General features: G+C 43.5%; 1 protein-coding gene across 1 annotated transcript; it reads left to right on the plus strand.

The window, feature by feature from the left end:
* The first annotated feature begins 7,131 nt into the window (after positions 1 to 7,131).
* On the plus strand, positions 7,132 to 10,514 carry LOC6606724 (calphotin). The gene is made up of 2 exons (XM_032722233.1): positions 7,132 to 7,218; positions 7,652 to 10,514. The coding sequence occupies exon 2, from the start codon at positions 7,775 to 7,777 to the stop codon at positions 10,442 to 10,444; it is 2,670 nt and encodes an 889-aa protein (XP_032578124.1). The 5' UTR covers positions 7,132 to 7,218; positions 7,652 to 7,774; the 3' UTR covers positions 10,445 to 10,514.
* The last annotated feature ends 4,416 nt before the right edge of the window (positions 10,515 to 14,930 follow it).

Here is a 14,930-nt window from a genome sequence, read left to right on the forward strand (position 1 = left end):
GGGCCAAGGTAATAAATGGACAAGGTTGTCATTGTCCTCGTGGCTTTGTTAACTGTCGCTTGGCTGCCCGCAAATTGTGTCCGGATAGACTCTGCTCGGGAACCCTAATCCACTCTAATGCACTCATGGAATATTAGATCTGTGTTTTCAAAGAAGGAGTTTTTAATATTAGATGTTTATTTCTTAAAAATGTAATTGTAGGAAAGCTGTCACATTAAGATATGATTTCATATTGTAGCAAGCAAGAACTTTAAAACTATTGCCTTATCACTTTTAACTTAAATAATGCAAGCGGGTAATTCAAACTTTAGGTGAAGCATTCTCAATTTTGCCAAAATATTGGCTTACAGTCATAAAAGGTGCTCAAAGGTGCTAAAAGGTGGTCATAAAAGATGCTGCGTTTTTAAAAAATTTCCCAGTTAGGAGAACAAAACTCGGCAGTCGTGCCAACACACATAATGGTCATATTATTGATCTACTAAGTTGAGAAAAACTAACAAACTCGACCAAGTTTTCTCGCCAATGACTAAAATGTAAAAAAAGTCGCTAAAAAAACTAAAATAAAAAACTAAATGGAAAACTGCAGATCAGAGGCGGGCAGGGCTGGGAATTACATGTGGAACTGGACAACTGGACACTGGGAACACATTAGCACTGCTGGATAAATCCGGTGCCAGGCAGGTGGAAAACCTGAGCTAAAAACTTGTGAGAATGGACAAAGGAGCGACACTCACGTGTGAATGTGAGTGTGTCTATCTGCTTTGTTGGAAGACATATGCTTGGCACTTAGGTGCCCTGCTTCCATGCCATTCCTTTCCTTTCGATTCCGCACTGAATTCAGGTATACCCGCCTAACTGACAACGTTTTTCCAGCTCTTGGGTAAAAGCAAACGCTTTTCCTGCATTAGTTTTTGCCCAACTCACGGCGCTTTTGCAGCTTTCTTGCTCCTTCTGCCAGCTGCCATCGTCCTGCGAACCATTTGCGGCTCACGTATGTGAATGGTTTTGTGGTAAATGTTTTTCAATTCCTTGCTCGACCAAGGATTTTGAAGCAACGCAGGGCAACGCAGCCGCCGAAAAGTACACAAATTTAGCGTTTTATTTGCACCTGCTTCGGCCGCCTCTCAATGCGCTGCTAAGGTGTGTGTAAGTGCTGGCAATTCAGCGTGGAAAGGCGGAAATGGAGCTTATTATGTGGCCCTCTAACTCGGCTTACACGCTCCTGGCCAAGATGACGTCAAAGGGTGGGGTTTCGGGCCAGTCCGATTCGCTCATTTCGCAGTTCACAGCTGGCTTTGAATCAAGATTGAATGGAATCGGAGGAAGTGCCATAGAATTCCCATAGAATTTACAGTGAATGGGGACCTCGTTTACCACATATTCTCAAGAGTCATTTGCTCCCCCGCCTATTGTGGGTGGGCTTTGATTGGGTGGGCCCGAAACCTTTTGGCCATTTGTGGCCTCTATTTATGAGCAGCATTGGAAAGGCTCCTCAGAACAGAGCACATTTAAGCTCCCGATTAGAGATGATTCCATTGCCATATGCCAAAGTACCTTTTTCCTTGTTGGGGATCCACAAGTCACTTTGACTAGTTTCCGATAAACGTTCTCCTTACTAGTGAACATATTTTAAATTCATTTATAACACATTGTTAAATTTATATTTACGGATATAGTAATAAATACTTTTATCATCACATGTCCACGAAAAAGTTCTGATTATTATCTATTCAAATAAAAGTTAATTATTTGTTTATTGCCAAAGAGTCCACCATAACACAATCGGTTGAATGCAAATGCCAGCGAAGCGAAACAATTTGTGAGAGAAAGCACATAAAAAGGTAAATAGAAAGAGTGCACATCAATGAATTCAATAAGAAATAAATTGATTCCAGTCAAAACGGAAGTGCAGCAGGTGAGTTGGCAGTGGAGCATGGAAAATGCTTTGTGCACGCCAAAAAGAAAAGCTTTAAGGCTCACCGAGCTTATTTACTTTGAATATTTTCACAATACCTCTCCTAGATGTACATATTTTTGGAAAGAACTTTTTTAAATATTTATTGCCAATCAATTGGAAAAATGTTGTTTAACTGAAAATATTATTGTCCAACTGCCCGTAGGCTTGGCTTTCAAATAAAAGAATTGGTTCGCAAAGACAAAAAGCTTGTGCAAGAATCCAAATTATGATGTGAACAATGCAGAAATGCTGCAATGAAGCTGTTTGTTGGTCGGTCAAACGGGCATTTCAGTTAAATTAAAACCTCAAACTGGATAAGAAACATGCCGCACATCCCATCTGAGTGAAAAGTTCATAAATTTTGTATGTGCGTGCTGCTAAAATACTCTGAACTTTTGTCAGGACCCTTTTGTATGGGATGGGAAGGGAAGGGAACATAATTCCTTGTTGCAAAAAGGACATGTGCTGAGTGCCCACAGCCGTTCTCAGTTGCGGCCTCGCCTGCTCAACAAATGTCACTCGGCGTTGAATGGAAACTGGTCTAAAATGGGGCTAAAACCCCGCACTCCTGCCCCACCCACAATGATATTTCAAATTTCAGCAGCAACAATGCGGCAACAACACCAGAAATGTCCACATCGACAAATGTAATTGACATTTCTTTAAGCGTTCATATGTTCACATCTAGAAAATATCCAAAAACCAGAGACAGGACAAGAACTTCGGGCTTATCCTCGTTCTGGGCACAGGCTGTGTGAATACGTGTCCACATTTGAAGAACGGGCTGGTCCTTGCATCATGTGTTATTGTGATATCCTTCGGACATGAACCTGAAACACGTAGCCAAGTCAATGCTACCTTATCTTGAGTCACATTTAAATTGTGTTGTTATTCTGACAACCCTCCTCTTCAACCGATGAAAATTGGCCTGGTAAAGTGACCGCTAGTGGCCCTAATATAAACAGGCTCTTTCCCAAACATCAAGCCATAAAATCATAAAAACGAGTACAGAGATGCGAAGGAATATAGTAGGGCCGCCATCGAAACCAAATCGAAAAAGTTTCCGCTTAGGCCTGGCATTAAAAACTTGGCAGCTTGTTAAGCCCGGCTGAAGACCAGATTGTAGTTCGCAGTGCTGGGGGCCAAATTAAATCCGCAAACTGTAGACAAAATGCAATAAAATAAATTGCAACAATATCCGCAAAAACCGAAGCCAAAGGCGAACGGGCGGAGCTAAGCGAAATAAAAGTTCCTTATAAATGATGCTGCTAACCTTAGTGCCGCATTCGGAGTGAACATAATATAAATTTTCAACGGGGCTGAGCAGGAGCCAAATGAAAGGTGACAGCTGGGATGTGGGGGAATTGGGGCAAGGAGCTATGGCTAAACAATAGTTCAGCAAAAAATAAGTTGAAAACGAGTGAGAAAAACTTAAGTGCCCGTTAAATTTCCCAGCGGACTAATGATAAAAGTTACGCGACTCCTGGCCACGCCCCTCAGCCCAACACCGCCCTCTTCACGCGCATTTTCCTACCTTTCCTGCAGCAGCATTTTTCCCGGCTTGTCGGATTTGTTTGCTCTTTAACCCTTTCCATTTGGCGAAGCCTTTTCATTGTTTTTTTAGCTCCTTTCGCCATACTTTTTGTTGTTTTTCCTGCCTCGAGTACCGGTAAATACATTGCGGCATTCAAGTTAATTTACCACAAGAAAGGAGCCAGCAAGGAGTCGCAAGGAGCAGAAGCCTGCAAGGAGCGGGAAAGCAGTCGCGGGAAAAGGCTGAAAAAACAAAATGCAATGAAAATTATGTTGAACCAGGCCAGGGATCGTAATTAGTTTACTGCCATTTAACTTGCTACATTAGTTGCAATTACGTTGTAAATATTGTTCATTTATTCCGCAGTTCATTTGAATTTTTTAAACTGTTTGCTGGGGTTTCCCGTGCCTGAATAATTACAAGAAAATCTGAAAGGGCTAATAAAGGCGTTAAGCATTTTCAATTGAATATTTGATTCAATTTTGTCCCATATTTTAAATATTCTGCTAAATTCTATCTTTCTCTGAAAGTTAACATATAAAAATGTAGTATATAAATAGAAAAATGTGAAATATTTACTAACCATGCCCTCAAATTGTAAATCTATTAAGCTGACAACTCAACTAGAAAACCCGTTTACATCCTTAAACAGATTAAACACTTATCACCAAGTGATTTTAGTGTCAAGTTCTTGGAATTTTGCCACTATGGAAATCTTGAAAAATCATTCAAGTGGCTGGAGTATTTCTCCAAAGTTAATTGATGCAAATTGTTGTTCGTTTTTTATACAATATTTAATATTTTACTTGCCATTGCTGTTGATACAGTGTGTGCGTGCGTGCCATTCGATTTGTGTTTGTTATGTGCTTTGCATAATTTAACACTTTGCCTTAAAAACAATCAAATTGTCAAGTGTCAAAAGTTCGTGTCGGCCCAGAATATTTCTCCGCTCAACTGGGCTCTGTTTGCGCTGCCATGTAAATGTAAATAAAAATGCATTAAAAATGTAGCTGTAATTTACACACTCACACTTTCCAGGGAGGTGAAAATGGCCTGAGAAGTGGGTGTGGGGTGGCGACCGTAAGTGGGTGCTTGTGTGCAATATTTTGCATTTGCCTGCCAGTTTTTCCGGTTTGCTCTGACCACAAAGTGTTGGCCATTAACCGAGCGCAGTCTGAGCCACCCGCTGGGCCATATCATGTTTATGCCGCACGCTTTAAGAATAAGAATTTTCATGAATTTAACAATGCTTAGCTGGAAAGTGTTGGATCTACCAGTTTGCAAGAATAAGAGAGATGTGTATAAACATGTATATTTAATGAACATTTGGCTCTTGATTATAAAATTGTTTTAACGAGAGTATGTCGCCATTTTGCAACTTTTCATTGGAAAAGTTTGCAGCTTGCACTCCGCATAAACGCAGTAACAGACACTTTCCCAGGGAAGCGGAAAGGCAGGCTGACGCGTGTTAATTTGAATAAATTATTAAAGCACGTGATGAGCGCGACCTTTCAACCAATTGGGGCAACTACCAGCCATCACCCACACCACCGCCCCCACCAATCCCAATTGGATGGTCGGAATCACACCTCCCCAGCCCACCCCCCCGCAAGCCAAGTGCAATTAAGCACGAAAAAACCAATCAAACTGGAAATAAATTGCGCCATAGTTGCAGCAGCCACACAGCGACCAGGGTTGCCATACGGCGCCGATTTTTGCGAATTTTTTTTGCCTAGCCAGCACTTTGTGTGCCCCTTCTGCGTGTGGGCGGTTGGGTTTTTTGCGCTCGCCGGGGGTTTCCCTTTTTATTGTGGCCGCTGGGTGAAAATTGTTTGCATTGCATTCTCTGCTGATGCATGCGAATTGAGAAATATTTGCAATTTAGCAAAATACACCCGGAAGCGGCTCCGGATTGAAGCTTGAGCTCCTTTTGCCACATTTCGCAATTTCGATTTTCGCCCCGCATTTGTATTCATATTTGTATTTGGTTTTTCCAATCGCACACGGGCCCGACTTTCCACACGCTTGCAGTGCGTGCAAAATGACGGCAATTAGGTGTATATGCTGCGATGATTTGTGTTTTTTTTTTTTAGTTGATCGCCTCACCTTTGAAAATAGCCAGAAATGCAATATCTATTGTTTCAGAGAATGGTTTTCAGCCGAGAATTGTTTAGGTTTAAAACTTTGGCTCAGAAATATTTGTAATATATAGCAATAATTTTCTTAGCCTTCTATTCTTTTGCTGGCAATTATAATTTGAGATCACTCATCTGTGACCATAGATTCGAAGGAAATCGAATGTATTCGTTGAGGTACGCAAACTCCTTCACAGCTCAGATCAATTGTCGGGTTCAGTGATGCAGGAGGAGATAGAATAAAGTATAAATACAATTTGTATGCTTGATGTAATTTCATTTCCACTTATCTTGGTATTTTCTCTGCATTTTGCTTCATGCGATTGATTTATCGCACAGAAAATAATAGGCAGCCAATGTCTGTGCATCCTGTGAAAGGACTCGCTCTCGGCCTTCCAAGCATTCAATCCCTGAGCCGGGTTCAGTTTATATTCAAATGCTTACGCTTAAATGTCAATAATACGTGAAATTGAACTGCCAATTCAATCTTCACAACTACTCCGCATCGCTCCTCCACTTCTCCAGTGAAATCATTTCCATATAAGCGTTTTCCCATCTCGTCTATTTATATATATGTATTTCTTTTCTTTTCGTTCGCAACTCTTTTTTATTTTCCATCCTGCGAGAAAAATTCTTTCTGTTCATATGTGGAAAAACTATTTGCAAAAGTCTCAAGTGTGCTCGGCTCCCGGCCAGCAGAGAGGCGAAGGTGGAGGTGTTGGTGTTGGACTTTTTAAAACGACGCCTGCAAATTGTACGCAGATCACATTACACTTGCTCCAACGGACGGCATGTGCAACTTGCCGGCTGCCTCTGTGGATTGCTTTACATTTGGCTGCACTTCCTACCCGGCATTCACTCGAAAAATTGAAAGATTTATTTCTTAGTTCTTTGCGATTACATTTCCACCGAGCTAATGTGTTCCGATCCAACGGCTACGTAGTGGCAGTTTGTCAACTGTCATTGCATCAGGCATTGAATGGGCCACGATAGCAAATGGATTGTGGATGGTCGGGACAGGGCGGGGCAGTGCGGGGCAGCGCGGGGACCTGTCGCATTTTGTTGACAACTACATTGCAAATACGGCAAAGTAATCAGTATTGTGTAAATAACCAGTTATGTGTCTGCGAGTGGAGCTGACAAAGCGAGTGGTAAGCGATATGCACTGGAGCACGAATAAATTCTTGAAAGCGTTTCCCCGATTTATCTACTCGATGCATTTGGCAAGATGCGAACGGAATCGATAATCGAATAATATGCGAATATCACTCATACGCAGTGGTGAGCGCCAACGCATGTAGCACACTTTTCAGCGCCAAATGTTTCCTCGTGCGAGCCGGAACAAATTTAATATGTGGCTAAGGTCAGCTGGTAAGCACCTTAGGGCCTAGGAATCGGAAAAACGTAAAAAGCACTTGAAACTATGCGTATAGTTTTTGCGCTCAATGGGCAGTTGTCGGACTTCTGACCGAAGGTAAACCAATGAAAAGAGGTAAAAATGTCCAAGAAAACTGAGTCAACGGGCCAGTTAAACACCGTTTTTCTCATCGGCAAGTCGGTCGCTGTTCAAAACTATTCAACAAATTAAATTGGTTGGTAATATTGAAAATATTCAAAAGGATTGATTTACTTAAGGGGCAGTTCCTAATAGTAGAACATTTCATTGCTGACTGCCTAATTTTGAATTTTTGGTGCTTTAATTTTCTCTTACATCATTTAGAAACTACAGTTCTGTAATAGAAAAATATATATTGAATAGATGTCAGAAACAAGAGACAAGTTAACCAAGTTGCTCTAACTTTTACTTCTCATGTAGTCAAGACAATTCTAATCTAATTTAACAAATGTAAATGTATTTTATCGATATTTGCATCAGTATTTTCCGAAGAACTTTTATTCTTATTTTTCTCATTCTTACCTGGTTTTTCATCGATTTTATTTTATTTAAGGCGATGGCCTAAATCATGGTCAGAACCAGCCTTGCCACGTCTCAATTTTTTCTCGTTTTAATTCCTCTGTTTTCAGTTGTCTGCTGACCATGAAAAGCTGGCCATGAAACATTTTTGCAACTAAGCATTGGACAAGGTAAAATCCGCCCAAAAGGAACAAACGGATTAACTTTTATGTGAAAGTGGGCAAAAGATAGACATGGAACCAGGAACGACTCCATCGCCTGTTTCAGCACCAGTTGCTGCGCCTGTGGCGCCATCAGCAGTGGCTGCCCCTGTCCAAGTAGTTAGTCCTGCGGCAGTGGCTCCCGTACCAGCGGTAGTGGCTCCCGCACCAGCGGCACCGATTGCAGTCACTCCAGTTGCTCCACCGCCCACCGTTGCAAGTGTGCAACCAGCAAAAGTTACTGCTCCTGCTCCAGCTCCAATTGCTGCCGCATCCGTCGCTCCTGTCGCATCTGTAGCGCCTCCAGTTGTTGCAGCCCCAACTCCGCCGGCAGCAAGTCCAGTTTCAACACCAACCGTTGCTGTTGCTCAGATTCCGGTCGCTGTTTCAGCACCAGTGGCACCTCCCGTTGTTGCAACACCCACTCCTATTGCCCCAGCTCCTATAGCTGCACCTGTGATAGCAACGCCACCTGTTGCTGCCGCAGCTCCTGCTCCGGCTGCTGTTTCACCACCCGTGGCGCCTCCAGTTGCTGCGACTCCCGTTGTTGCTCCTGTGATGGCCACACTACCTGTGGTTCCCGCTAACACCACTGTTCCCGTTGCAGCACCTGTAGCTGCTGCTCCTGTTGTTGCTCCAGTTGTTGCGCCTGCCGTTGCTCCTGCAGTTGTTCCCGTCGTCGCCGAGACTCCAGCGATCGCGTCACTACCTATTGCTGAAACTCCGGTTGCAGCCACACCGGAGTCCGTTGCTTCTCTCATCCCCGAGGTTTCAGCTCCTGTTGCCGCAGCACCAACTGTTGCTGTTCCCGAGACTACTGTCGCCGCCACTCCAATCGTGGCAACTGAGCCAGTGGTCGTTGCTCCAGCGGCTACTGAAACCCCAGTCGTTGCTCCGACTGAAACTTCACCGCCTGTGTCGGTTGCACCACCTGTGGAGACCGCAGTGGTGTCACCTGTAAGTGCTCCGACTGAGCCTCCGGTAGCTGCTGCAGCTTCAACAACTGCACCAGAAATACCAGCCGTTGCTCCAGTCGTTGCCGAGTCTCAAGTTGCAGATACTGCTGTAGCTACACCTCCTACTCCTGCCCCAGAGCCAGAAACCATTGCACCACCTGTTGTTGCAGAAACCCCAGAAGTTGCTCCAGTTGCTGTTGCTGAAATAACACAACCAGTTGTGCCTCCTGCAGCAGCAGAATCAATACCAGCTGCAGTCGTTGCCACGACTCCAGTTCCTGCAATACCAGCACCAGCAGTAACGGATCCGGAAGTCACTGCATCTGCTGTTCCCGAAGTAGCTCCAGTGATCGATCCATCACCTGTTTCTAGTGCTGTTGCTGAAACTCCTGTTGGCGTACCTCCACCTGTTGTCCCTCCTGTGGCTGACGAACCTGTACCAGCTGTGGTGGCTGCCGAAACCCCAGCTCCTGAGACAACAGCAACAGCACCAGTGACCATAACAACTTCAGATATACCAGAAGTTGCTCCTGTGATCGCCGCACCCGCTGATGCACCTGCTGAAGCTGCAGCTGTCGCTGCACCAATCGTTTCTACTCCGACAACTACCGCTTCTGTTCCCGAAACCACTGCACCACCTGCGGCTGTGCCTACGGAGCCTATAGATGCTTGTGTACCAACAGAGGCTGCCGTTGAAACGCTAGTTCAACCGCCTGTCGAAGTTACAACAGAAGTTGTAGTTGCAGACGTTGCTCCACCTGAGGCAGCTGCTGATTTAATAATAGAGCCTGTGGAACCACGAGCTCCTATTGCAGATTCAATAGAACAAGCTACTTCCGCGCCAGTTGTTGAAGCTGCAGAAACAACATCTTCGCCTGTACCAGAGACCTCATTACCGCCGCCAACCGAAGCAGTTGCCTCTCCAGAAGTGGCTGTCGCTGCAGTTACAGCTCCAGAACCCATACCCGAACCGGAACCAAGCCTAGCGACTCCTACAGAACCCATACCTGTGGAGGCACCTGTCGCAATCCAGGAACCAGTGGTTGCCGTAGAGGAGCCAGTGACAGAAACTCCATCATCGATTCCAGAAATTGCTGCTGAGATTCCTGAAGCTGTAGCCGAAAAAGTCCTGGATCCTGCCATAACTGAAGCTCTAGCCACTACTCCGGAACCAGATGCTGCCAACATCAATGACGCTGCTCCAGCTACCGAAATCACCACACCCGCTGTTGAAATCGTTACTGCTGCTGCAGAAGTATCTGATACTGCCATTGACCCTCCGGTTCCACAAGAGATCGAAGCAGCTGAAATTCCAGAGACGGAGACAAAGCCGGAGGTCATTGTTGAACAGAGCACCATCCCAATAGAGGCAGCAGTCTCGGAGGTTTCAATATCTGCAGAACCAGTGATTTCTGAAGCTCCAGCTGCCGAAGTACCAATTACGGCTGAGGACACCCCAGAAAATACTACATCTGAAGTTGTTCCAACTATTGCAGAGAAACCAGTTGAAGAGGTTCCCACTGCGGAAATTCCCGAACAATCATCGCCGCCCTCAGATTCTGTTCCCGTGGCAAAGATAACTCCTTTGCTAAGAGATCTTCAGACCACCGATGTTTCGCTATTGGCCATTGCAGCCACCCTGGATGCCATTGGAGAAAAGCTAAAGGATCAAAAGGCCAGAAATCAGCAGGTAATGGACAGACTCTGCGAAATCGAGAAAATTCTTGGCCCTCCCAAATCCAATTAGCTCAAGTTAAAAGCCTAGATTATTTAAAGGAAAGCTACTAATAAAGAGTTATTTCAACAAATTTAAAGTAGATACATGTGTAACACTTATTTCCTTTTAACACAATACGTTTTACGTTATTTAAAATGCTATAATAGGAGTAAAAGAGCCAAGCTACGGCTAGGTTGTCACAAATTGTTCCGTGCAAAATTAATGCAACCAAAACAAATCTTCCATTTCCACTTTTTGGACATATCAGCATGGCTGGTTCAAAAACCCCAGCCACAGAACCTAATTTGCAAGCGCGTCGAAAATTTTCACGTGGAAATTAGCATTCCAAAAGGGAGTGGGACATAAATACAGACGATTGTAAGCGGGGAAAATGAATGAATATTTCTCCCACTTTGTCAGCGAAAAAACGACATAAATTAGAGTTACATCTCTGCTTTTGTACCGAGAAAGCTGGCGACTTCTGATAATTGGAAATTTATCAATGAATAATTTAATTTAGTGCTCCTGCTTACGCTTCCTTAAAAGCTTAAATATAAAGACTATCCCTTCTTGATTCCATTTAAAAATGAGCCCATGAAATTTATTTTGATCTGTCCCGACGCAAAAGTCAATCGAGAGTCGTAAAAACGGTCGAAAGGGGCCAAAATGGAAACTTTTATTGCGGCAAACTGAAATTTGTGTTTATGGGGCAAGTAAGTCCGGTTGAGTCAAACACCTTCGGCGATTATTCTATTCATTTGCATTGTTTAAGCTGGTCGGCTGACTGGTTCGTAGGCCTATCTCCCAAAGTTTCCCTTTTTTTGTTGGGCTTGTATATGGGCAGAATTGGACAGAACCCAGTTACATGTTCGACAGTTCAATCTAAATCTATCGGCTACCCACACACACACAGCACCAAAAAAGCTGAGCTAAAAGCTGAATTCCCATTTGACCATTTTGTCTGGAAACAATAAAATGACCTCCCGCACACAGATACACCAGATACAACCGACAGGCAGCAACAAACGAAATCGCATAAATGTTGCAAATGGAGCAACAGAGTGAAGTTGTCATGCCGAGGATGCCGTGGCACGGTACCAAAACAACAGCCACAGCTACAGCTACCCGAAACTGGAAAAAACGAATTTTCTTTTTTAGACTTCCTGGCACTTTTGGGCGGGGGGAGGGTGTGGCTTTGGAGGGCGATAGTCGGCTATTCTCATGCGACTGGGATGAAGGTCACACCGCCTAACGGCATTAATGCCAGCACAGAACAACTAGGTCCGAGTCACAGCCAAATGTGTAATTGTTGCCTGGAGGATTTGCAGAAAGATTTTCACTGTCATTTGAACTCTGTTTAAGGCTTCATTCGCTTTTCCCTCTGCACTTACTGCCATAAATGCTATCCTCTTTGGTTAAATGAACCAAATTGAAATGGTTCTTGTTTGTGAAACAATGAGAGTGGTTTCTATTCACATCGGTTTACAATGTTCTTATATGCGAACGGTATACATATACCCGTGTTTAGGCCATATTCCATTACTATTTTTCAGGTAGTAACAATAAGTATTTGGTTTATAAGCGACCTGTTTCTCAGAACATTGGCATACTCTTAATGAACTTTTTAATTCTTACGTAAGATTTAAGAAATATACTGATTGGATATTATTTTGGGGCTACAAGCATCTTTTATTTCAACCCGAATCTTTTCGATGCAGAGATTGAACTACTTTGCATATATATTCTGATCCAAATGATCTTGATTTATTTAATCTATTGATCAACCGTCTGTTCAAATCTAAGCGAATTTATATGACCTTCTAGTTGAACCCTTAAATATCGCATTTATATGAAGTTCATCACTTGTAGTTATGTTTTCAGTGCGCTTTTCCGAGTGCAGCGATCAACACTTCAGGGCGGAGCTGCTGTCCACCGCAGGACCATTGGTCGAACATTAACTTGACTCCCTCGAGCTGAGGGGCTCCAGAGTGTGCCAAATCAATCAGTCGCCAATGCATAAATGACACAGTCAGGACCGGCATACTCCTTCTCCTACTCATATGCGACATCGTGCAGCTGTCACACACGGCCATTGCGGCTAATGCGGTCCCTTGTTACACAGTATACAGCCCCTCCAACCGACATGGTCCTCTCAACAGCAAAATTGGAATTATCCCCTTAACGACCCCCTCATCCCAACCAGAACACCGCCCATGGGTTCACATTAGCCAGACACGATGGATGTGCCGGGATGTGGACAATGATGCCTTAGTGCTTGACTGGCTATAAATTTTGAATTAATTGCCGGCTGTTGAACATTTTTCCTAGAAATTTATGTTTTTCCTGGCTGGTATGCGCATCTGCCTGGCCAGAGATTTTCAGCAGTGATTTCAGTCTGATTTTCGGTATATACTATACTTCACCTGGAGAACAGCTTATACAATAAAACAGGGTAACATAGTAAGGGATTTTTGTTATTGGCAACACTAAGCTTAATTAGGATCCAACCTCGAACAATGACCTTATTTCAGTCCCTGTCTAATCTTCGACTCCATATATCCTCCTTGTAGAAAACGTGGATGTCCTGTTTTGGATTTTAATTTGATTACCCATTGCAAGCAGAGCAGGCGTTTGTCCAATTTAATCGCATTAATTCCTGCGACCCATTTAAGACGGTTCATTCTTATCCAATTTTTTATTTGCTCCTTTGAGTAATTTTATAATTTTTCCCAGCACCCTTCCTTCAACAACTGTGATTAATGACTTGTGAGAAAAAAGTGAAAGGTGTGCAAAAGGCAGGAGAAATTCATTTCCAAGGGTCTTGCATGATTGAGTTCTATTGAGTGAACTGCAGAGCTAAGCAGAAAATTGTTCTTCATTCCAACTGGCAAGGATAATTCGCTCGATTGTTTATACCTGGGTATAGAGAAGAAATAAGAGGGGTAGAGGTAATAATAGTACATTGAAAAAGTAATCTAATCAATGTCCCTGAAACATGATTAAAATGCAAATAAAAATATTTCTGTTTCAACATCTATTATCATGTATGCTCTATTCATAGAAACTAATTTGGTTCCTGCATATGACAACACTCAATAGTCGACTAGATACAAATTTGACAGGGCAAACATTTGTTCAGTTAAGCTACTAAGCCCATATAATAGCCCTATAATGAACTCTCGACATGTCCGTGTTCCGGGCAAATGTTTTTGAGTAATTCTTTTAGTTATATTTTATGAAAAACAATTAGCTGCGGGCCTTTCAATACAACTGCATAAAGCAAAACAAAGGCGCAAATATATGTAAAAATCGTTTTAATTTGCCAATGATTGTGTGTGTGGCCGTGGGTGGTTCAATTATTTAACTACATAAACAATAAAAATATTCGCAATTGTGTATGTGGGAGGGCCGCATTAAAAAGTGAATGTGTCTTCTGCATATATGCAGCCATTGTTTTACAAGCCTTTGTGGGGTTTTCGGCATGGTGGCTGGGATTGGATGGAAATTGGGCTGGTGCTGAGGTCGGGGCTGAGGTTGGAATTGGGTTTCGGGCTGGCGCTGGGGTGGTTCCAGATCCAAAACTGTCACTGACAGCACTACGTAAGTAATTTCGCGCATATGTTACGCCCAGGGGGCGGAGTGGGAGCCGTGGGACCATCATCAGGTTCGGCTTAAAGCCGGAGTTCGGCATATTCATGGCTGCTGCACACGACAAATTGAATTTTATGCAAAAGCTTTAGTTTTTTCGCGATTTTTACTCTTCTCGAAACCGAACTCCACCCTTCAAAGTCGCGAATGTCTTTGCAGTTCGCGGCGACATCTATGTCCTGTTCGTCTGCATTATAGTTTGGTCCTTTGTTTTCCTTCCAGCCCGCAATATCCTCGGTTATCCCAGTGCTTTGCACTTTGCCATGGTATATCCGTCCAAGATGCGGTTTTCTCTGGCTGCTGCTGCTGCCCCACTTTCGTTCGTATCCGCTTTGTTTTTGCCCCTCTTTTTTGGCCAGCACTTTTTTGTAGCATTGTGCAGGCGCCTTTGGTTCGACGTTAATGAGGAATTATGTTATCGCACTGTTAAGCCGCCATAAACGGTGCTATGATTGCATCCTTTCCCTCCCACTTACCCTTTGCCACGAAATTGACTAGGCTTACAGGATAATTTAGGTCTCACTCGGGGCTTATGCATTCACTGACTAAAAATTTACATAAAATCCAAATGAGTAATTTGCCTAACTGCTCAATGCATAAAACATGCCCCATAACAATGGAGCAGTTTACCCGTGTAATTGCATTTGTTTCGTTGACAGACTTTGCAGCGTTAACATCACATGTTGGCCGGCATCTGTGCTGCTGTAAACGTGAACTCTCGCTAACAGCATCAGCTTAATTTCTCTTCCGCTGTTAGCGCATATTGCGTATACGCCACCGAGCCAAACTCTTCGGCTCACTTCGGGCCCGATTGACTTGGCCTGTTAAGGTGTCGTCAGTTGGCTTAGTTTACTTTTAGCCGGTGCCA

The sequence above is a fragment of the Drosophila sechellia genome, chromosome 3R (genome assembly GCF_004382195.2).
Source record: "Drosophila sechellia strain sech25 chromosome 3R, ASM438219v1, whole genome shotgun sequence".
Classification (NCBI taxonomy): Eukaryota; Metazoa; Arthropoda; class Insecta; order Diptera; family Drosophilidae; genus Drosophila; species Drosophila sechellia.